Source organism: Anabrus simplex, chromosome 3 (genome assembly GCF_040414725.1).
Source record: "Anabrus simplex isolate iqAnaSimp1 chromosome 3, ASM4041472v1, whole genome shotgun sequence".
NCBI lineage: Eukaryota > Metazoa > Arthropoda > Insecta > Orthoptera > Tettigoniidae > Anabrus > Anabrus simplex.
Genome location: NC_090267.1, coordinates 157,106,931 through 157,132,408, shown reverse-complemented (window position 1 = coordinate 157,132,408; position 25,478 = coordinate 157,106,931). Strand labels below are relative to the sequence as shown.

Sequence of the window (25,478 nt, the reverse complement as noted above, 5' to 3'; positions counted from 1 at the left end):
GTACATAAATGCATAAAATCCTATTTCGGCTTATGGCCCGACGTTACAGAGGCTAAGGCTATACTACTGAGGTGACTATATGGACAGAAATATATAAATTACGGAAATGACAAGATAGAAAAGGTTACAAAATCATAGTCACCTCAACATCAAGTTGAGAGGGAATACGAGAGGGTACCTCACTCCCTATTCACTGATTTTGGTTAAGTTCTTTCGGCTTGTTTGAAATTTACATTTAGAGTTTGAAATTTAAATTTTAGAAGAATGAAGTTACATTATTAAAGATTTGAAACCTTTCCCTCGAGGTAACTTTGAAAGACTACCACATTTTAAACAGGATTTCCCATTACCTTGAGCTGGTGGACCTCTCGAAGATGGACGAGGAGCCTTCGCCTCCTTTATAAACACACTCTAGACTGGAGCGATAACTAAGGCAACCTGATCCAAAAATGTGCCAGGTTTTATAGCCGAGAGGGAAATTCCAGAAATTTCTGGGCTAAGGCCCAACACAACCCCAACTCCCATTGGATAATCAAAAAAACATCAAACTTTCCTCATTGATGAATAAATAAATGTACAAACTTTTTCCACTGGCCAACATCTTGTGTCGGCGGGAAGAAATAGAAGTGTTGATAACGTTTGGAAAAAAAACTAACGCTAAATATTCCAGTTTAGGAAACCTTTACATACAAAATGACTCTAGAATTTTAATAGTTCATCTTCACACCAGGGGTCACAACATTAGTTTATAGCAGCGACATCTGTTGAGAAATATTCAAACACCTTGCAGTAGTTGTTACAAGTTTTATATTCCAGGTAGCATTCTCCAAGGAACTTAATTTAAAGGCGTGGGGCGGGTGTACCTCCGGTACAGACCTCCACTACCAAAAGTTCTTCCTCAGGTAACACAGTTTAGAAAATTTCCTTTTCAGAAAAATTTGAAGTTGTCGTTTATAGAAAGAAAATTTATTGATGAAAGTTCATTTGTAAGTAATTATACAGTAAATAAGTCTTGAAGTCTTCCTGAAGCCGTAGAAGTCCGGGAGGTACAGTTCAAGTTTGACGGCAAGAGCGGCTGCCGCTGCCGATACCCAGGTGGGGTTCCCCGAACCCCCCAAGTACCCCCACAGAGACCTCTTCCGCTACTATGAAAGGGGTAGCCATGGTGATGGTCGCTACAGACCTGATATTGGAGCACTGCCCAATGATGAAGTAGGCGGCTGTCGTACTGCCTCTCAGCCCTTGTCGGTAAGGATGGTGCTCAAGGGCAGAAGTACGTGAGCGCCCACTGAAATAATGCTGAAACTTACCATAAAAATTTCTCACAATATCTATTACAACATGAAACATAGAAAAGTACCAATTTTATCATGTCAAGTCAAAGCCCTTCGGATTATAACGGATTGCAATTTATAGTATTTAGACTTCTAGTTTCATGTAAGAATTCTTTTGATTGTGAGAAATTTTTCAAGGTCTTATTGAAACATGTTATCATGTTGGTACACATTCCTCCTAAACTATTCTACCTAGAGATATGAAATTTTGCACACTCATGTATGACTATACTGCGGTACTAAAATGTGGAATTTTTAATGTTGCTTCTAAATTGTGTCTTTTATAAACCCTTATTTGCTAAAAGTTACAATATTTTAAAATTAAATTTTAATTTATAACTGAAGACATAAATATTTATCAAATGTTACAATTCTAGAGTTTCAGGACTTTCATGCATCTATGAATGTGTGGTGATAATTTGGAAGCAGTGGTACCAATACTTCAGTAGTAATATGTACCAACATGACGACATGTTTCAATAGGACCTTGAAAAATTTCTCACATTCAAAATATTCCTTACAAGAAAATTGAAGTCTAAATACTATAAATTGCAATCCATTAGAATCAGAAGGGCTTTGACTTGACATGGTAAAACTGGTGCATTTCTATCTTTCATGTTATAATAGATATTGTGAGAAATGTTATGGTAAGTTTCAGCATTATTTCAGTGGGCGCTCACGTATTTCTGCCATCGAGTACGCCGTCATGAAGGAGACTGGGCCAGAGCAGGGTGGGCCCTTACCCCACAACAGCATCACTCGCCAGATGTTGTAACTCGACCGCAGATGTCAAACAGGTCACTGAAACAATAATTTACTGGGCGACAGTAGTGTTTTGGAGAGAGCGAGTTTGTTTATTTTTAAACTGCAAGGTCAGATGAGACGGGCGGCATCGAGGATGAGTGTGTGAAATGCAGGCTCGGTTTTGGAGGCGGGGGAAAGACGTGCAACAGAAGAGACAACATTTTTACCGAGGGGAAAGTTTTTACAGGATGTTATAACAACAAGGCAGTACCATAGACGAATATAAGCGGGACAGAAATCCTCCACATTTCAATTTACAATTTTAAGATTCTAAGCTGTTAAGCGAAGAAATATAACTACTTCCACACTGCCATATCTTAGTAGCCTATACTGCAAAACGAGGGATTTCATACTGGTTTAATTTGGGACAAGGTACTCTAAAGATCCTTTCTGTGGCTGGATTACTCACCAAAGGTGCGACTAGAGTTAAGAAATCCAAACTAAAACATGGCCCATGAAATCTGGGGGAAAACTTGCCTGCCGGCATGAAATTCTTAACCATTATCTGATCTCCAACCTTTAAATTGATGGGCCTCCGTCCACGATCATATCTCTCTCTAACCTTCTAATGAGAGGCCTTAAGGTTACTTTTAGCCTTCTTCCACAGGTCCCTGATATTATCGCAATGTACTGTCTCTTGCATTATCTCATTGATGGACCAAAGATTAGACAACGGCGTGTTGGAAACAAACTGAAACATGAGAGAGGCAGGATTGAACTTGTGGGAATAATGAACGGACAAATTTAGAGCAAAAGGTAACCAATGCACAAAGGTATCCCACGTGGAATGATTTTCATGATGAAATCGTATCAAAGCAGATCGAATATTACGATGACCCACTCAGCCAGAGATGGTTGAGGGTAATAAGCAAAAGTAGTTACATGGGATATGGACAAATCAAAACCTAATTTTCGGGATAAGTTAGATGTGAAATCTTTTATATTATCACACCTCACACAGTACATGTTTGCGGAATGACATCTTAACAAATATTGATCTGGAAACTTAGTTGTAAGTGTATTTATGGTAGAGACATGCTTCAGCTGAGATGGAATTTCGTTTGTTTGCTTCTTTCTCGATAAAATGCCTCTGATTCAAAGAGGTGAGGTTGTTATTTTGTTGCACATATGGAGAATTAGGGCAAATGCACTATTGAGATTCAACAAAAACGGATTTCAAAAACTATTATACGAAATTCACTTGGTTCTTCTTTTCATCCAAGTGAGAGTACAATGTTCCCCAAAATGACATTTTTTTCCCAAGAAACAAACAAGATAATATCATCAACTAATAGCTTCTGAATAGCTTGAAAAATAACCAAATAACGTACATTACCATTAACTCCATAGTATGCGATAATATTATTGAAGTTAATAAACCTGGTTTTTGCAATGGAAGGAGATTGAATCTACGGAAGCTTGGCAAAAAATATCGTTCATGCAGAAGTTCAGTCGGGCTCAGCTCCAGAAAGTACTTTATTCCAAAAATAGATTTAGCACAAGTGAATGCGGGAATACCATTCCTTCTTAATAGGAGGTAATTTCTTCTAAATTTAGCCTTCTCTGTCACAACGAATAAGCCACCAGGACAAACTTTAAAGTTGGGATGAATCTCCCCATTATTTTAGACAGTTATAGGCAGTTTTTTCTGGAGTACTCAGATCCATAGACTTCAAAGTACAACTCCAAGCTACACCTGCACTCATGTGGTTTGTAAGGAAGTACTATAATACCTGTTTTGATTTTATTCAAATGGCGCATAAAACTACAGTAATTTGGAAGACATCAACTGTATCAGACCTCAAATACTTAGAAAAAGTAAAATGAAGGTTTCTTAAAAGGGTGCTAGGGGTTGCCATCACAGCCCCAATTCGGCTCGTCTAAGAATTGGCGAAGGAACCCTTTTTAATTGAAGAATTTCAAACAATATTATATCTTTCACCAACCGAAGTGGAACAGAAACATCTTGACATCATGAGAGAGAAGAGGAATAAAATATGGAGCTTTTAAACCATGGGTGTTATAATGGACAGGAATTGAGAAAACAATACCTAAATTTAAGGCACTTAATCACGAGAGTGGCCTTCTATGGTTTTCATCATAAAACATGCAGGAATAAAGCATACCATGATCCAGATGAAAATTGCGTGTGCCAGTTGTGTGAAAAACAGTGCGGTAGATAACACATTACTTGGTGCGCAAAAGGAAACTGGTCTCTTAGTGTTCACAGCAAAAAAATTAACAACTGTTTTTTTAAGTAAAGGTTTTGCAAAATTATGCACTATATCTTCTTAATTAAAGTCTTCACTAGGTGGGTTATAATTGAAATGTTTCTGAAAGTACTCGGCTGGAAAGGAACAGTTTTCCTTATTGTTGTGAACCAGCTCCACCTGTGAGTTTCTGTAGTGATGAAGCCTCCGTGGCTCAGACGGCAGCGCGTCGGCCTCTCACCGCTGGGTACCGTGCTTCAAATCCCGGTGACTCCATGTGAGATTTCTGCTGGACAAAGCAGAGGCGGGACAGGTTTTTCCCCGGGTTGTAACCGTACAACAGGGTTACAGATTCCATTCAGTATTTATTATTATTATTATTATTATTATTATTATTATTATTATTATTATTATTATTATTATTATTATTATTAACCCGATTCATTAGATTTTATATATTCTGTTTCTCATCATTTAGACTGTAAAAATTAGGTATCACGTATATTATTGTATTTAATCATAGGTTAAGTGAAATTTATTTGTAATTATTCTGTATTGTAGTAAGTGAGATTTGTTGGTTTCATATTGTCATGCTGTGGCTTGTAACTCTGGCTGGATGAGCTGGCATAGTATTTTGCAATCGAGGCTATGTTTAACTGTGCAAGTAAATTTTCCGGTGACGCATTCAGCTTAGTCATTCTCAAGCCGCTTGGGTACGCTTAGACAACACTTGACTGATGACATCAGTGCGTGGGCACGTGATTGCGACCAAGTGTCAGTATTCGCCAGCTACTGTATGTTGAAGTGGAAGGGATGAAGAGTGAGTAGGGAGATGAGTCGTCATCGCGAGGTGATATAAGTTGATGCTATGGTGGGGAGAGGTACTCAGTTCATATCTACTCAGTTCATAGTATTCAGTTCACATTGTGGAGATCATATGTAACAGTCTGATGTATCAAATGGAAGAAGTGGTCTTAGTGTGATGGTCAGAGCTAAGAGTTGTGTTTTCAAGAGGTCTTGTAATAATCGAGGAGGTCTACAAGTGGTGGTTGTATCCGAGCAGAGACAGGTACTATGCTGATAAAGAAACATCATCTTCTTGTGAGGATGGACTTCACAAGATGTTTCAATAATATTTTCCAATTATTTATAATATATTGAGTGGACGTAATTACATTGGAACTCCCTACACGCGTACATGGTATGTAGGCCAACTCCTTGTTATATAAGAAGATAACAGCAGACGGCTCCCGACTTCAGCTCACAGGTTTTCCCAAGAATTTCAAGTTCAACAGCGGTGTATGCAGACAACAGGTAATTAAAGCATCAGACATGTTATGCATTCATAACATGAAGAAGAGTGTAATCAGCGGCGATATCACATCGCACTTCAAGTTCATGCCAATAGCTTTTTTTGTTTAGATTAAATTTTCCTTTTCTTAGTACCGCAAATCTCACGATATATTTCTTTTGTTAAATTAAAAGACGTCAATGATTGTTCATTGTGACGTAAATTATAGTCATAAACTCAGTTTTATTTTAATTATAATAAGTGATTCCAGTTCCATGTACAATCCTCAATTGTGGAAATGCAACAGTAATTTAATATTGTCCTGATCCATATCCCTGTATATTGCCAGATATGTGAGTTTATCACCTCACGCCTTGAGATAATTGATTTAAGAGGTATGCTCTACCGAATTTTGTTGTTTTTCTTAAAAAAAGCAACTGGCGCTCAAACAAATGTTATTTATATTGTGTGGAAGATATGAAGGTATAAGAGTAGTGGTTGGAGTAGTCACAGGGTACTCCGGTTTTCCTTGCCATCTTTCATTCCAGCAACACTCTACATTATCATTTCATAACATTTATCAGTCATTAATAAATCACCTTGGGAGTGGCGACCTCATTGTAATAACAGCCTATTTATATGTTTCATTCATGCATCCCTGACCCGGTCAATGACTGGAAAACAGGTTTTACATTTTCATTTCTCTGTAGTGAAGGTTTAGTGAAGTGTATTTTCTAATGTTCTGCTTGTAAGTTCTGTATAAGTCCCTTGTGCTACTTTTAGGGTAGCTTCCTTCGACCTGGGTCAGTTGGTTGAGTGTGAAGACTCGTTAGAATCCACGGATTATGTAAGACGTGAGCTTCCTCTGTTCCAGGAATTTTTCCAGGCTTCCTTGGCCTTCTGTGAGATCTATATCAACTGTGCTGTTTATCTTTGGGCTATTGAGTAGTATCAGTTGCCAGACTACAATTCGTGTTTCTTTCTTGTTATTGGGGAAGCCCGTTCACTAGTCGTCTTGACTCGGGGCACTTTCGTTTGATCCCATCGATTTAGATCTGCACTGGCCAACCTCAAACTTTACTTCTTGGTTGCACTTAGTGTTTCTGTGTCTAATATGGTTGTCCTGGGGGCTTTGTATAGTCTGATATTTCTAGGTAGCATTAGTTCGATATTTGTGGCCCCTTATTCCATTTCCGACCACTGAGAATATTTAAAACTGTTCTGAGGTCTGGACAGCTGATCTGGTGAAGAGAGCCATGTAATACGGTCAAGGATGACATCATGCTGACAAAGTGGCACTCCGCTATCTGTCAGCAGTCGTCTGGGCGGTCCAAGTCCTTAATGGACTGATGCGCCACATGTTTCATTTTTATATTCTTTGTATATAATAAGCAATGTAACATTAATGAATATATTTACAGGGATCAGAGGTGGAAATGCATAAGATGAATATGTCGTTGGAGATTGGCGAAGTATGCAAATGGTTCTACCGAATCACGTATGCGCAGGAATTCTACATTTGCGTGGAATTTACAGAAGCAAAATCTACATGCGAGGTGAGTAGTTAGTTAGTTAGTTAGTTAGTTAGTTAGTTAGTTAGTTAGTTAGTCGGTTATTTATTTATTTATTTATTTATTTAGTTAGTTAGTTAGTTAGTTAGTTAGTTAGTTAGTTAGTTAGTTAGTTAGTTAGTTAGTTAGTTAGTTAGTTAGTTAGTTAGTTAGTTAGTTAGTTAGTTAGTTAGTTAGTTAGTTAGTTAGTTAGTTAGTTAGTTAGTTAGTTAGTTAGTTAGTTAGTTAGTTAGTTAGTTAGTTAGTTAGTTAGTTAGTTAGTTAGTTAGTTAGTTAGTTAGTTAGTTAGTGTCTTATTTTATATGGCGAGACTCAGGCTACGAATCCTGATATTGTCGGGCCATATATTTACCTGCTTTTGAAAATAACTATTTAAATATTGCACATGCAATTCGACTTACAAATCGTGTCATGACCACAATGATCATATAACTAACTGGTTTTAACCCGTGAGTGATCGCTAGCCGAATTGTAACACGAATGGTCGCACATGAGACTTTCTCTCACATTAAATTTTAAAAAAATAAATATATCTTCTACAATTTTGCGGGACGTAAGACTGAAACCAATTACGGATATGAGACCTAAAGACTGCGTTATACTGTTTAGATTTTTAAAACATCATTATCCTTATATTACAGAAACAAATTACTCCTTAGCGGAAGTCATTAGTTCTGCCACACGTAAGTACGTAATATTGACAAGAATGCCGGGTGCAGTAGCTCAGACGGCTAAGGGGCTGGATCTCTCAGCAGGTTTGATCCTGGCTCAGTCCGGTGGTATTCGAAGGTCCTCAGATAGGTCAGCCGTAGCTTTACTGGCATGTATAAGAACTCATGTGGTGCAAAATTTCGGCACCTCAGCATCTCAAAAAACCATAAAAAGTAGTTATTGGGACGTAAAACCAATAACATTATTATAGAACTTTCTGACAGTCGAAATACAAATGCAAGAATAAAGTACAATAGGACTTCTCTCTAACATTTGAGTTAGCTGGAGTTTGAAACAGCGTTTATTTCCCAGCATTCTTCCTCGACTAATAATTTTTGAAGACTCGTATATCAGTAATTGCAAATGGAGAACGTTACGCGCACGACTTAAGTCAGATACTGTTGAGAGACCAGACTAACGATTGATTCATGAAAAGTGGGGTAGCAGCCTTTCGATAGTTGTAAGGGTGGCAGTCTAGATGATTGACTGATACAGCCTTGTAATAATACTCAACATGGCTTAGCTGTGTTGATACTGCTACACGGCTGAAAGCAACGGGAAACTACAGCCGTAACTAACTCCCGAGGACATGCAGCTCTCTCTGTATGAATGATGTACTGATGATGGCTTCCTCCCGGGTAAAATATTCCGGAGGTAAACTAGTCCCCATTCGGATCTCCGGGTGGGGACTACACGAGAGGGGGCGATCATCAGGAAGATGGATACTGACATTCTGCGAGTCGGAGCGTGGAATGTTAGAACTTTGAATCGTTGTGGTAGGTTAGAGAATCTGAAAAGGGAGATGGATTGGCTAAAGTTAGATGTAATTGGTATAAGTGAAGTGCGTTGGCAGGAAGCAAAGGATTTTTGGTCAGACGACTACAGAATTATCAACACAAAATCAAACAGGGAAAATGCAGGAGTTGGTTTAATAATGAATAAGAAAGTAGGGCAGCGGGTAAGCTACTACGACGAGCATAATGAAAGAATCAATGTCGTCAAGATAGACACCAAACCAATGCCCACCGCAATAGTGCAGGTCTACAGTATATGCCCACTAGCTCAGCAGATGATGAGGAAGTCGAAAGAATATATGAAGAGATAGAAGATTTATTACAATTTGTAAAAGGTGACGAGAATCTTCTAATTGTGATGGGAGACTGGAATGCAGTGGTAGGCCAAGAAAGAGAAGGTAATACAGTAGGAGAATTTGGACTGAGACAAAGGAACGAAAGAAGAAGTAGGTTGGTTGAATTCTGCACTGATTATAATTTAGTTCCTGCCAATACATGGTTCGAACACCACAAACGACGGCTGTATATGTAGACGAGACCTGGAGACACTGGAAGGTATCAAATAGACTTCATTATGATTAGGCAGAGATTCAGAAACCAGGTGTTGGATTGCAAAACTTTCCCAGGAGCAGACGTTGACTCTGACCACAACTTCTTGGTCATGAAATGCCATCTGAAGTTGAAGAAATTTAAGAAAGAAAAGAATGCAAAATGATGGGATCTAGACAAGTTTAAAAAAAGAGTGTGAGGGATTGTTTCAAGGAACATGTTGCACAAGGGCTAAATGAAATGGCTGAAGGAAACACAATAGAGGAAGAGTGGACAGTCATGAAATATGAAGTCAGTAGGGCTGCTGAAGAAATGTTAGGAAGGAAGAAAAGATAACTAGGAATCAGCGGATAACTCAGGAGATATTAGACCTGATTGATGAACGACGAAAATACAAGAATGCTAGAAATGAAGAGGGCAGAAAAGAATACAGGCGATTAAAGAATCCAGTGGATAGAAAGTGCAAGGTAGCTAAAGAAGAATGGCTGGAGGAGAAGAGCAAGGTTGTATGGTCCTGGGAAAGTTAGATGCTGCATACACGAAAATCAAGGAAACTTTTGGAGAAAGTGTTAAATATCGTTAACAAGGCATTTAAAACGTTAGGCTTCCTCAAAAGAAATTGCAAGAATTTTAAATCTGTTGCCCCATTGAAAACCCTGTATTTTTCGCTTATACGATCTAGTCTAGAGTACTGCTCTGAAGTGTGGATCCCCTCACAGCAATACTTAGTTAATGCCTTAGAGCGAGTACAGATCAGATTCTCAAAATGGATCAGTAAAAAGTGTTTGGGTATCAAGCTGTCATCGACAGATTATGATTTGTTTTGTACAGGTATGTCAACGCACGTTTCATACACAAATGTATCGGTAATTTCCTTGACTGTCCCAAATTACTCCAGTTGCTACCAATTCATGTTCCTTCCCGCAATACCCGACAGGCTGTCACCTTTCACTTACCCAGGTGCAGAACGGAATCACACAGGAGCTGCTGGTTTATGCAGGCCCTAAGATCCCTGAACGAAATTGGTGGGATAGTGGATATATTTCACTCGTCAGCTAGTGAAATTCGCAGACCTCTTATGGACGCTTCATAGACAGAGTGTTCCTTGTATCTTGTTCTGCCCATTTAGTAACTGAAAGTTATACTTCCTTCCTTCGGTCATTTCAAATGTATAAACACTTTTCTGTTTTCATGTCTTTTTTCCCTTCCTTACGTGTTTTGTAAATATGTATATATTATATATTGCTTAGTTATAATTAGCGGTAGTAGTAAGTGCTGTTAATATTGTTATTATTTGAATGTATTATATCATCTGTAATTGGAGAATCAATAACTCCGTTGATGATAAATAAACAAATCAAATCAAATTAAATGTAGGAATATTAAGAGCTCAGTTGGAAAGCCATTTCTAGGGAAAGAAGACAAAGCAGAAAGATGGAAGGAGCATATCCAACAGTTGTATCAAGGTAAAGATGTAGATAATTTGGTTCTGGAACATGAAGAGGCTGTTGATGCTGATGAAATGTGAGGCCCAATTTTGAGGTCAGAGTTTGACAGAGCTGTGAGTGACCTAAATAGTAACAAGGCACCTGGAATTGATGACATTCCCTCTGAACTGCTGACTGCCTTAGGAGAAACCAGCATGGCAAGGTTATTCCATTTAGAGTTTAAGATGTATAAGACAGGAGAAGTCCCATCCGATTTTCGGGAGAATGTTCTTATACCTATTCTCAAGAAAGCCGGTGCTGACAGGTGTGAAAACTACCGCACCATTAGTTTAGTATCTCATGCCTGAAAAATTTTAACACGTGTCATTTACAGAAGAATGGAAAAACAAGTTGAAGCTGAGTTGAGAGAAGATCAATTTGGCTTCAGAAGAAATGTAGGAACACGTGAAGCAATCCTGACTTTACGTCTGATCTTAGAGGATCGAATCAAGAAGGATAAGACCACGTACACGGCATTCGTAAATCTAAAAAAGGCATTCGATAATGTTGATTGGACCAAGCTATTTAAGATTCTGAAGATGGTTGGGATCAGATACCGAGAACGAAGAATTATCTACAATCTGTATAAAAAATCAGTCCGCAGTGATAAGAATCCAGGGCTATGAAAAAGAAGCAGCAATCCAGAAGGGACTGAGGCAAGGCTGCAGTTTGTCGCCCTCCTTTTCAATGTTTACATAGAACAGGCAGTAAAGGAAATCAAGGAGGAATTCGGAAAGGGAATCACAATCCAAGGAGAGGAAATCAAAACCTTGAGATTTGCCGATGATATTGTTATTTTATCTGAGACTGCAGAAGACCTCGAGAAGCTGCTGAATGATTTGGACGAATTCTTGGGTAAGGAGTACAGGATGAAAGTAAATAAGTCCAAAATAAAAGTAATGGAATGCAGTCGAAGGAAGGCAGGTGATGCAGGAAATATTAGATTAGGAAATGAAGTCTTTTTTTTTGCTTTACGTCGCACCGACACAGATAGGTCTTATGGCGACGATGGGACAGAAAAGGGCTAGGACTGGAAAGGAAGCGGCCGTGGCCTTAGTTAAGGTACAGCCCCAGCATTTGCCAGGTGTGAAAATGGAAAACCACGGAAAAACATTTTCAGGGCTGCCGACAGTGTGGTTCGAACCTACTATCTCCCGAATACTGAAATGAAGTCTTAAAGGAAGTAGATGAATATTGTTACTTGGGTAGTAAAATAACTAACGATGGCAGAAGTATGAAGGACATAAAATGCAGACTAGCACAAACAAGGAAGAGCTTTCTTAAGAAAAGAAATTTGCTCACTTCAAACATTGATATAGAAATTAGAAAGATGTTTTTGAAGACTTTCGTGTGGAGCGTGGCAGTGTATGGAAGTGAAACATGGACGATAAATAGCTCAGAAAGAAAGAGAATAGAAGCTTTTGAAATGTGGTGTTACAGAAGAATGCTGAAGGTGAGATGGATAGATCAAATCACAGATGAAGAGATACTGAATTGAATTGGTGAGAGGAGATCGATTGGCTAAATTTGACGAGAAGAAGAGATAGAATGATAGGACACATCTTAAGACACCCAGGACTTGTTAATTTGGTTTTTGAAGGAAGTGTAGGTGGTAAGAACGTTAGGGGTAGACCAAGGTATGAATATGACAAGCAGGTTAGAGCAGATGCAGGATGCAATAGTTACGTAGAAATGAAAAGTTTAACACAGGATAGGGTGGCATGGATAACTGCATCAAACCAGTCTATGGACTGATGACTCAAACAACAACAACCAACGCCTACAACAGGAGAAAGTCTCCGCATCGACTTCAAGATAACACCAACGCCAGTGGTCGCGCGATGAGAGAACCTCTCACACAGGGGGCACGAACTCATACGAATTTTTGTTTCGACTAGAGGAGGGGATGCTTACCTTTCAAATGTGAATGGTCTTACTCACGACAGTTATCAACTCAGCTAGAAGAGGGAACAGTCAGCTCCCTTGCATCGCTGAGAAGTAAACTCACAATACAAAATAATGTGAGGGAAAATCTCATATAACGACCACTCGTGGGTTAACTTTGTATAAAAAGTAGGTTGAAAAATGATGTTATGTTAATATACTTAATTATTGCTACACAAAGAAGAACTGCTACAAGAACTATGCAGGAAGCACCAGTGCCACATACTGTGCATACAGGAGACACATAGAGGTTGTGATATTCGCAGGCCAAAAATAGATGGAATGCGTCTCGCCATTGAAAGACCTCATGATAAATATGGAAGTGCTATTTTTGTTCATCCAGATTTCCAGATTTCATCCACAGCATTCACAGAGGAAAACAACATTGAAATCCTTACTGTAGAAACAGCTAATTGCACCATTTCATCCCTTTATAAACCACCTGGTGCTCAATTCACTGTAAACCTACCATCCAATTTCGGAAACAAGCATGTGCAAATTGTGATCGGTGATTTCAACAGCCATAGTCCTCTCTGGGGCTATGACCATGAAGATGAGAATGGGACAGCAGTACAAGAATGGGCAGAAATAAGCCAGCTGACTTTAATCCATGATGCAAAACTACCTGGATCCTTTAACAGTGGCAGGTGGAGAAGAGCTTACAATCCTGACCTCATATTTGGCAGCAGCAATATCAACCAACAATGTGTAAAATCTGTCTGTTCCCCAATACCCAATACACAGCATAGACCAATAATGTGCCAAGTATTTGCTGCTATAAGACCTCAGATGGTATCCTTTCGGAGGAGGTTTAATTTTAAGAAGGCAGACTGGTCAAGATTTGCGGAATTACTGGACGCTGAAATATCTGCTATAGAACCAGTACCCAGTTACTATGACACCTTCACCACAGCTGTAAAGAGATGCTCAAGGATGTCTATCCCCCGTGGCTGTCGAACATCTTATATCCCCGGGCTTACTTCAGATCAAGCCACACTACTTGCAGAATACAAAAACTTATTTGAAGAAAATCCTTTCAATGAAGTAACTGTGGAAGCAGGGAACAAGCTTATTTCCTCTATTAGAGAGACCAAAAGGGATCAGTGGATACAAACTATTGAAAACTTGGACCTGAAAAGAGACAGTCATAAAGCTTGGAGACTTCTGAGACGTCTAAGCAATGATCCAACCAAGACCACCGCACATCATAATATCACTGCTAACCAAATAGCACATCAGTTACTGCTGAACGGGAAGGCAAACCACAAATCACAAAAACCGAAACTGCAAAGAGAAGAGCATGAAGAGAGCGACGACCTAACATCATCACTCAGCATGGAAGAATTAGAGAAGGCTATCAAACAGAGTAAAAATGGAAAATCAGCTGGCTTGGATGATATACGAACTGAGCAAATTAAACACTTTGGCTTAATGACAAAGAAATGGATTCTCCAACTCTTCAATAACTGTTTGAGCAGAAACCAAATTCCAAAGATATGGCGGAAGAGCCGAGTGATTGCCTTGCTGAAACCTGGTAAAGAAGGGAATGATCCAAAGAATTTTAGACCAATTGCGCTACTATGTCACCTTTACAAACTGCTGGAAAGATTGATCTTAAATCGCCTATTACCTGTAATTGACCCATTACTTATACCTCAGCAATCTGGATTTCGTCCTGGTAAAAGCTGTACTGGACAGTTATTAAACCTTACACAGTTTATAGAAGATGGGTTTGAGGCTCGTAAGGTGACAGGAGTGGTATTTGTTGACTTATCAGCAGCGTATGACACTGTCAACCACCAGCTACTATTAGTGAAGGTCTACAATCTAACCAAGGACTTTAACCTAACAAGACTCATCGCCACTCTTTTGCAGAATCGCAGGTTCTTTGTTGATTTCCAAGAACAGCGTAGTCGATGGAGACTACAGAAAAACGGTCTTCCACAAGGAAGTGTGCTGGCTCCAATTCTGTTCAATATATACACAAACGACCAACCCATAGCCCCCAATTGCAGTAGCTTCTTGTATGCTGATGACCTCGCCCTAGCCACTCAGAGAAGAGATTTTGAAACAGTGGAGATCACCCTCACGGATGCCCTTAATGATCTTTCTAGATATTACAGCACAAACCAGCTTAAACCGAACCCCTCAAAGACACAAGTGTGTGCTTTTCATCTGAGAAACAGGGAAGCCACTCGCAAGTTAAAGATAGTATGGTCAGGAGTCGAACTGGAACACTGCGAGTCTCCAAAATATCTAGGAGTGACACTTGATAGATCTCTTACTTTCAAGAAGCACTGCATGAACTGCAAATCAAAAGTCTCCACCAGGAACAATCTTTTACGGAAACTGGCCGGATCACAGTGGGGTAGCCAACCTGAAACCATCCGAACTTCTGCAATGGCACTATGCTATTCTGCAGCAGAGTATGCGTGTCCTGTCTGGTATAATTCAACATATGCCAAACAGGTGGATATAGCTCTCAATGAAACTTGCAGAATTATAACAGGTTGTTTGAAATCCACTCCAGTTGAATGGCTCTACCACCTTGCAGGAATAGCACCTCCTTCTGTTCGAAGAGAAATAGCTGCGAACAAGGAAAGAAAGACAGTGGAACAGGAAAGGACCCACCCTCTATATGGGCATGCACCGCATCTGCAACGTTTAAAGTCAAGGAAGAGTTTTCTCAGAACTTCAAAGGAACTTAGAACCACTACTGAAAAAGCCAGGTTGCAATTATGGAGGGCTACATCCTACCTTCCTCCTGGCTGGATAAGATTTTCTGAAACTCTACCTCCTGGCTACAATGAAGAATGGATGACCTGGAAGTCCCTGAATAGACTGAGATCTGGAGTTGGCAGATCCAAAGTTAATTTGGCAAGATGGGGCTATATAGATCAAGAAAAAATCCAATGTGACTGCGGAGAAGACCAGACAGTCCAACATATGCTCCAGTGTCGTCTATGTCCAGCCTCCTGCACAGAAGATGAACTATATCAAGCATCAAAAAATGCTTTGGAAGTGGCCAAGTTTTGGGCAAATGTAATATAGTAATTATAACTGTGTACAACATGTATGTTTCTGATACGAGAATAATAATAATAATAATTATTGCTACACATATTTATTCCACTGCAACCTTTTTACTGTTTGTACATCCATTTCCTACGTTGCTTCTAAAAGGGTAGTATATTTTTGATGCTCCTAATATCAGCAGGTAGGGAATTTTATGTGCGGCTTGCAGAGACAAGAAGTTACTACTGTAGCCCCATTACAATCTCGTTTTTGGACTTTTAGAAGTAAATAGGTAATGAAACTGAGAAGCGAGGTATACTGGGGTATTTAGGGTCAGTAGGCGATGTAATATGATGACAGAGTGAAAAAAATCCGTCGCTCTTTCAAACATAACTACTCGAGTTCGGAGAACGCTGGGGAGGTATGATCGAACAGTGTTACATAAAGGAAAAATCTAACACATGTGTTATGGCCTACTTGAGGTTTTGTGGAAAGTAATGTGCTTAGGTTGTAGTAAAATTCGCTACAGTAATCAAAGGTAAAATTTATAAGTCTTGGTACTAGCAAATTTCTTACTTTTAATGAAAATAATTTTATGGGGATTATCACACGATGTAAGGAATGAAACACTGACTGCCACATATTTACGATATGATCATGGCAACTATTTTTACCATAAAACACCCTCGTTCCATGACTGTATATTTACTTCCAATGAAGTTCCAGTGAGTACTCTTGGATGAATAGCTATTCCATCAGAGTATGTGAGTTTCCTTTCTACCTATCAGAATGAATTGTAATTTCAGTACATTCAATTTAAGTGCATTTCCATCATTCTAATCACACATGAGTCTCAAGGCTTCGTTACTGTCATTTATAACGGAATGTAGGTCTCATATTTCAAGCGTCATCCAGGAATCAACACGTCGAGTTACGCGAGGAGTTGTTTCCGGGAGTGATTGTTCCGAAGGGTTGAAAATTGTTCTTTGCAGAATGCTCATCTCCCATGTCTTAAAATAACTGTATATTTAGCCATAGGATATCAGCAACATACCCGAAGACAGCATTGTTGTTTATAATCTTCATATCTCGAAAAGTGACATTTATAAGTCTATATCTAGGGCATTTTGGTGTAAAGGTTGCATACAGAGTGTCTCGTATAGACTAAGCACGGTGTTTGTGTTCTGCGCTACGCCAGCTGCCTCAGTCGAACTTATACTGCGCGCGGCCGCCCTGCTTTAAACGTGTATGCAGTCTTGTATGAAATCTTACCTTATAAAAGATACTGGAAGTGTCGTCTTTCTAGCTTATACGGGTACTGTATCTAGTGGAAATAATTCGGTATGGAGGATGCCCGGGGAACACCACACTATCTGCCTGAATGTGTACAGCCGAGAGTGATGTTTGGAGCAATGTGAAATGGGAATGTTTCTCATGAGACGAACTCGAAACTCTTGTAGGACTGCATGGCACTGCAAACGCAGAATAAGGGCAAGATATTTAGAATGCATTCCTACTGCTTGCCAAGGAAATCAGTTTGGTGACGATCATTGTTTATACCCCTCCGTGTCAATAAAGCGGACTATTTAAGCAAATGGTTTAAGGATAGTAATATTCTACAACGGGACTGTCCAGGGCAGAGTTCCAATGTGCACCTAACAAAACACTTGTAGGATGACTTCGTTCCAAACACCACATTTCAACACCAAGAGGTTTAATGCCTTCGGGAAGAATAAGATGCAATTCCATGAAAACGTTCCGACAGATGGTGTAAAGTCTTCCCAGAAGAGATAGGGCTATTATGAAGGCACATGGTGAACCAATGTCATATTAATATCGACCATAAGAAATTATGTCACTATCAAAACCTGCCTTCATTTTGAGGTGGCATCTAAATACTTTTTATCACATAATGTATTTACTGGGAGTTGGAAAACTGTAAAAGTCATTTTTGAGTGGATTAACGGCGAGTGACTTAATCAGAAACTGGACAGGTAAAGGAGAAGAGTGTCCCCTCAGCTGAATGACAGTGACCGTACTGAAAACATGTGCATTTCCTGTAATTTCACGTTGAGTAAACAACTTGAAAATGTGTATAGTAGTAGCTCGAATGGAAATAATAAATATTATAGCTGATGTATGATGATGTCGATCGCGATGTAGTACCTAATATTAGTAGTAGTAAAAAAATAATAATAATGATATCCAAACACATAATGATATTCAAATATAACATGCATATATTATCATTATAGACTGTTATGCCTTTCAGCGTTCAGTCCGCAAGTCTCTGTGAATATACTAAACGTCGCCACAGCCCTCTATTTGCAACTAGTGCTGTGCTCTCATTTAGTTCTATACGTCTCATCTTTAAATCTTTAAATCTTTATTCTCCTCCCCATCGAGTTCATTCCCAAATTAGCCTCTATCTCCTCATTTCGAGTACCCTCCTGCCATTGCTCCCACCTGTTTGTACCAGCAATCATTCTCTCTGCTTTCATCTCTGTCTATTACAGATCAGAATAATAATAACAACAAAGTTTTAAAATATGTTGGTCTATAATATGTCTCCCTTGTCTCATGGCTTACTGAATTCTGCTCAACTCGGCATTCACTATCAGTTTTTGTTTGTTTCCCAGATTCACTACTATAATGTAAGGTGGTAATTTTTCACGTTGGTACAAACAACGTGTCCGCCTCTGTGGTGTAGTGGTTAGCGTGATTAGCGTGATTAGCTGCCACCCCCGGAGGCCCGGGTTCGATTGAAAAGTGGTACGAGGGCTGGAACGGGGTCCACTCAGCCTCGGGAGGTCAACTGAGTAGAGGTGGGTTCGATTCCCACTTTAAGGCAGAAACAGGTCCCCTGACTGAAATTCCAGGAATCATAAATACCGTAAACAAGGAAAGAGTATATGTGAGGATTTACGGAAGGCATAAATCTTTAGTCAGCAGTACGTTAAGGTATATTGGACATAAGTATAATGTGCAAGTTGAGGAGGGGACTAATATGAAGAAAGTACTGACATTTACATGTTGCAATAAATATGTTTACAAAATGATTCGAAGTTTGAAAGCTATGAAAGTAGTTGGAAGATTCCTTGGGTTATATTAAGACCGGAGAGTTGGATATAGCACCATACCTGAATTACTTACACGACTACTGTCTGCATTAAGGAACTATACTAGATGAGTAGAGAGTTGCTCTATTGGCTCTAGTGCAATAAAAGGGCGATAAACTTAAAACTGATAACTACAGGCCAGTCAGTTTGGCATGTGTTGGATTTTAGGAACATTCTGTCTGATTTTATTAGACATGTTCGCGAAAGTACTGATTGGTTAGATGGAAGGCAGTTCGGGTTTAGAGAAGTTTTTAACAGTGAGGGTCAACTTGCAGGATTATAGCATGGTATACCAGATATTTTAGATTCAAGAGGACAAATGGACTGTATCGATGTGTAGGGGATGTCCATGTAATTTGGACCACTCAATTTTAAACGTCCATAACTCTGTTGACATTAATAAACATTTCTGAAATTTTGTACACAATAATTAGTACAATGTATCAAATTATTACGTGAAAATCAATTTTAATATTATCTTCAGAATTTGTTTAAAAGTAATATATATTGTAAAATGTGTTATCGTGTAATTTGGACCGATACCGTGTAACTTGGACCAGATGATCGTGTAATTTGGACTTATAAATATGAGCACTTGTAAGTTACATAATGAATTTATTGTTATTAAATATTAAGCAATATAATACGGCATTATGAATTGAGGTCATTACTTTTGGCATAATAATAATAATAATAATCGTATGGCCTCAGCTACCGTGTGCAGACATTTCAATTTGACGCCATCTGGCTGTCTGCTCGTCAATTTCGACGTTCCGTTTTACTCTAGGCCCCCACTACATGGCAGACCGAGTAAACCGAAACTCTCTTGGGCGTCTATGGCTGAGATTTAATGAATTTTGTCGGGTAAACACCAAATGTGTCACCAGAGATCTTTTACATGCCGACATCGTACGACATGGAGCGTCGAATGGACTTTTTTCCGCCCTTCAAAAATCCGACTACCTCTGCCGGGTTTGAACCCGCTATCTTGGGATCCGGAGGCCGACACTCTACCGCTGATCCACAGAGGCAGCTACTTTTGGCATGTAAAACAATGATAAAATAATACAATTTTGGGCCAGTTTTCATAAGCCCAATTTTTGCAACTATTGCTCTGAATCCGATCTTCAACATAATACTGGAGACATATAATGCCGTCAGATAGCCCCTCAATTCTAATCACATAGGCCGAGTTAATCTCGAAACATCCAGATCCTAGCAAAAATTCCTGACCTAGTCAGGAATCGAACCCGGGCCTTCCGGTTAAGAGGCAGACATACTACCCCTACACCGTAGGTCCGGACTCATATTATAAAACAAGTTATTTTAGAATCACCACCAAAACTAAGAAAAACGTAATTACTACAATAGTTTTTGCGGTCCAAATTACACAATTTCGGGCAGCCCAAATTACGCGACATGCAAAGATTTAATCAAAAACTAAATAATATGCAAGGTATTAAAAATGTATGAATGAAACTATTTTAAAACTTACTTAGAAATTTAATCATTGCTTTTAAAAGCTGAACATCTTCTTGACTGAAATAACTACTTCACAGTACACTTTCTTGTAACTTCAGTTGTCTTGTAGACCTTCCCTCGGACAGGGGTGACCAAGAATATTATAGGTCTAAATTACATGCAGGTACAAATTACACGGACTTCCTTGCCTATTTATCTCTATTTATATATCCAAGACTTTGGGTAGATCGTGAGCAGCTACTGAAGGAAATAAGGGCTATTGGTATAGGCAAAATAATGATTGAAAGGAAGACAATGATGTCTGCCGTTGATGTTATAAAGAATAATGCCAAATACAGTAGAGACAATACGTGACACTCAGCGAGATATCGAGGGACAGCTATTAGAGCTCTCTCTAGCGGATGGACCTGAGATCTACTGATTCTGTCATAAGAGCACGTGTATTTGTGTGTGAAGTTTTTGGTGTTATTTATGCGTTTTCAGTGAGTTGACATAATTAAATAGTAACGTGTGTCATTCCTTGATATCTCCTCTCAACATGAGGGGAAAGATATCTGGTGTGTTTGGCTGTAGTAGCTATGAAGTAGAGAAGAATACGCGGTCTTTCTTTCGTTTCCGTCGTGACAAGAAAATGTAAGTAATATTGTGTTTGCATATATATTCTTCCAGTGACAAAGATATTTTTATAGTACTTCTGACCTGCTCGACCCGTATTTTAATTGGCTTAAAATATAATACGCATATTTTATTGTATTGTGCAGCAGTTAACCTTCAATACCGATGTGTTGTTGTAGGTGTGATCTATGGGTTTTGAAATGTCACAGAGGTGATTTAGATAAGGTATACAAGAAAGAAGGGACGTTACGCTTATATAAGAATTATATCTGTTCAGATCATTTCCAGGCCAGCGACTTTAAAAATTCTGAACAAAATATGGGTGACTTAAGAAATGTCCACATTTTATTGAAGCAATATGATGATACAAATTTTCTTTACCCTAATGTAATAGCAAGTATTGCTTATAGGGAAGTTTTGAATATTTTTGAGGCCAATTTTATAGATTTTCTTTCTGTTAGTAGGCTTCATGTTAAGAGAAAAATTGTCCAGCTTTTAAATGTTAATTCATTGCATCATGCGTGTAAGGAATGTGCTGATATTTTTATTTACAGGTGTCTTCATGTGATGATAAAATGTTTTTAAATGAAAAAAGACAAATCTAACCGTAAAAGTTCAGACAGGAATGACAAAGACAAAAAGTAATGCATAAATGAAAGATAAAGTCATTTCACAGCAGTCCATTTCACATCTTGTTTATATTCTTCATTCATTTATCCAGAATTGCTTTAGCAACTTCGAAGTTAATATTTCAATAACACTTTCTTTCTAGACGTAATTTATTTATCCATTTTCGTATATGCATCTCCAGTGATATTTGAATTTAGCGCTACTTTTCAGGTCAAGACACTAGGAGCGCCACCGTCGAATTTTCTCCCATTTTAACAAGGCTAAATTCGTAAGTGTCGCGTATTTTCTCTACTTTATTTGATAATACATAAGTTGCAGGATTGTGAGCGAATGCAAAAGATGTGAGAAGGACAACAGAGATCGGCATGATGGAAAATGGTGTGAAAGGACAGGTTGTAAGTTTCACAAACAGGAAATATCCTCTCAGTTTCAATTACTTCATGCATGGGAAGAAAGTATCTCTCTGGAGTCATTGTAAGTGCCAACAATCATATTAACAAAGTTGTAAAATGAGTTTACGTATCTCCTTTCACCTTTGATGTAAACAAAAATTATTCTCTATAATCGAAGCCAAGAAACGACCCAAGTCTACTACAAAGCTGCAGACCAATTTCCTTACTTAGTGTCACTTTCAAAATACTTGAACTGCTTCTACGGAATAGAACTCCTCCTATAATTAAACATGTGATTCCTGTCGAACAAGCTGAATTCTTCCCAAACAGAGACTGCTGTGATCAAATCCTTACATTAACTTCATATATGGAAATTGCCTTTGAGAAGAAACTCAGAAGCGTTCCTGACTTCCTGGATCTTTCACAGGCCTAAGACACTGTATGGAGAAAAGGACTACTTCTCAAACTCAGTTCCTTGCCTTAAAACAATCACCGTTATTGGCAAAATGCAAAATGTTAAGTAACAGGTTCTTGTGACTACGATATGTTGGCAGCATTGCTTTAATGTCGTAGATTGTTAATTTGTTATTGTATAGGTTTGCAGTTGGCAATGCGCTTCTGCTGCATCGTGAGAGGGATAAGATGGCTAAGAGAAGCTGAAGACATGTTTTGCACTACTAAAGTTGTAAATTATGCGTTATTTTGTTCAGAAAGAAGCTATAATTTCCAGTGTTGATTTAATGTACCTTAAAAGCTTTTTAAGTCTGTGGAAAACACTACTTCACAATATATAACACATAATACTATAAAATACCTGTAAAATATACACACTATTAAGCAAGGAACGACATGTTGCGTTCTACATGAATATCCTCAGATTCTGTTAAATCACTTTATATCATATACATATATACTGCTTATGTAATATTGTTTAGTGAACTAGTCGGTGATATGAACTGGTGATGCTATGAACAAATATGGACAAGTATTTAATGTATTAGTCCTCTACTGTCCGTTTAGTAAATTATTTACAGCACTTATCTTAGCTTCTGTCATCCGTTACCTTCTGATATTTTATCTGGACGGCCGCCAGTACTTTATTTTAGGTCTTGGTCTTGGTAGCTAGTTAGTGGGGTCAGGAGAAATTTTGTAGGTATTAACTCTGCTTCATGGAGAGACATAATCGGCATTCAGCCTTCGGAACAACACATATACGACAACTCCATTAAAGATGCTATTGGAATGTACATCGCAAAAGAAAAGACAACCAACTGACCTCAAGGAGCACACACATCAAAATACTTATTTTCTCCCTTCTAAATTTATTTCCGAATACTTGTCCTTGCTTTAGCGCTTAATGAACCCCACAGGGGGTTACTCTGTTTTAAACTTCTAGAAAGTGGGTTAGGATACTTTTATCTATGATGAATTCTCCGAATTTACTTTTTTGGTAGGTTATTAATTATCACTAAAAATAAAATATTTCGAGTTACCTCAATTTAATTCTATTAATTTCATTTTATACTTTATTCACCAAAATTTTTAACATACACTTACTGCCTAATACAAAAAAGTGCATAATATGATGAAGAACTAACACTTCCACTCACATCTCGTATGAACTGAGTTAACGCCCACAACATTCACCTCCCCAACCAAACAGGACAAGGTGATTGCCATATTTACACATTTGCATTAGCCCTTAATTAATTCCACAAACTGTGATACTGCATTCGGGAGATAGCTGGCTCGAACCGCATTGTCGGCATTACTTGAGATGGTTTTCCGCTGTTTTCCACTTCGGCATACTCGAGCACTTGTGGGGTGGTGACGTTCGAAGAAAAAGTAAATAAGAAAAATACTTAGGATGGAGACTTATCTAATGTGAAAGTAGGATTTCTGGGTTCAACTATTTACTGGATACTGCTTAGCACCGGTAAATGACAAGAATCATGTAATGGGATCACGAATATGATTCATTTTTCCTCCTAATGTGATTGCATTGATGCGCTTGAAATTTTGAGGTTAGCTTTCGCTTATAGATTGTGGTTTTGGTAATTATGTCACCGAACCGACAGTTTTGTATAACAAGTCTCAGGCAGACCCCAAGGCACCGGACAAGGCATTGGACAAAAGTATAATGGCGGATGTACTAGCTGAACGAGTAGGAAGTGCTGAACAAAAACTGAAAAGCTTAGCGAACATGGGTGGGCACATCAAGAAAGACATGAAGGAAGAAACCCTATACGCGGCGAGTACATTGACAGAATATTACAAGGTAACGAAAAAAGCTCGCAGTATAGAAAATGCTAACACTAAAGACATAGAGGTCTCAGAAATTGAGGTCAACCGCAAGAAAAGAACTGTTACACAGATGGAGAAGACAGCAGTGTCGTGAGACTTCTAGCGCCATCTATCGACATCAATCAGAAAACAATAATTTCCGAGATCTACCGCACAGCACCGGCACGACACAAACCACGCACCACACGAAACCTAGTGGGGACAACAGTAATAAAACCTGCCATGCAGGACAAGCGGCGACATCTCTCAGACACACTCACACATACTCACACACACTACAGGCAGAAACTGATAATAATAATAGATTTATTGCATCCAATGGCCAATAAATACATATACAAATTAATTTTCTTCACTATATCTCTCTATAGATTTTGTTCGTTTCAAGTAGTCCTGGAGGTGATATCTCCCACATTTTTTACCACAAAGTTCACAAAAGCAGTGTTCATCCGGTGAGAGAAATGACATTATTTTACATATACTACACCCTTCCGGGCCTCGCGTGGATGACCCACGCATAAGAATGCCTCCACGTAACGGGGTAAACACCTACGGATGAAATTGGATTGAAGAGCGGATCGAATTGCTTAACGAGCTTCGAACCGCTCCCCTTCCTACTTTCTGTGCTGGCCCGGCAGCCTGAGCACTTGGGGAGTGGTACGTTCGAAAGAAAGAAAAAAAAAGAAATACTTAAGATGGAGCCTTATGTATACAATATGAAAGTAGGATCTCTGGGTTCAAATGCCTACTGGATACTGCTTAGCACTGCTACAAATGACAAGAATCATAAAATAGGGGTTACGAATACTAATTTATTCAAATATGACATGTTAAAGAAATTGATACAGCTCTATACAATGAACTCTCCGCATATGGGAGGCAAAGAAAATAATGATCAATTTAAAATATGAATCGCCCATGGGCGTCGTCTGCATAACGGTGTAATTGAGGTTTTGCGATTGCTATCGTTCATCTTTCCTCATTAGTTCATACCGTTCATGACATTTTTTATATTATTCTGTCGATCTCACCGTGAGATGATCTGATGTCCCTACTCACATATTACTTCCTGTTCTTAGCACGAAAATAACCGGGGCCTACGCTACATAATTACCACATTAAAAGAAACATTTGCATAATACACAGACAAACACACATACCATTTAGCTAAACCCCGGACTCCCCCATCTATCACCAAGACCACGCAACGTTGTACAAAGGTTCTG

General features: G+C 38.8%; 1 protein-coding gene across 1 annotated transcript in view; it reads left to right on the top strand.

The window, feature by feature from the left end:
* LOC136867130 (trypsin-3) overlaps positions 1-25,478 on the top strand; it is a 135,616-nt gene that overhangs the window by 49,977 nt on the left and 60,161 nt on the right. The window contains exon 6 of the mRNA XM_068227026.1: positions 7,061-7,195. Within this exon, the coding sequence (XP_068083127.1) occupies positions 7,061-7,195 (135 nt within the window). The remainder of the gene's footprint in view (positions 1-7,060; positions 7,196-25,478) is intronic.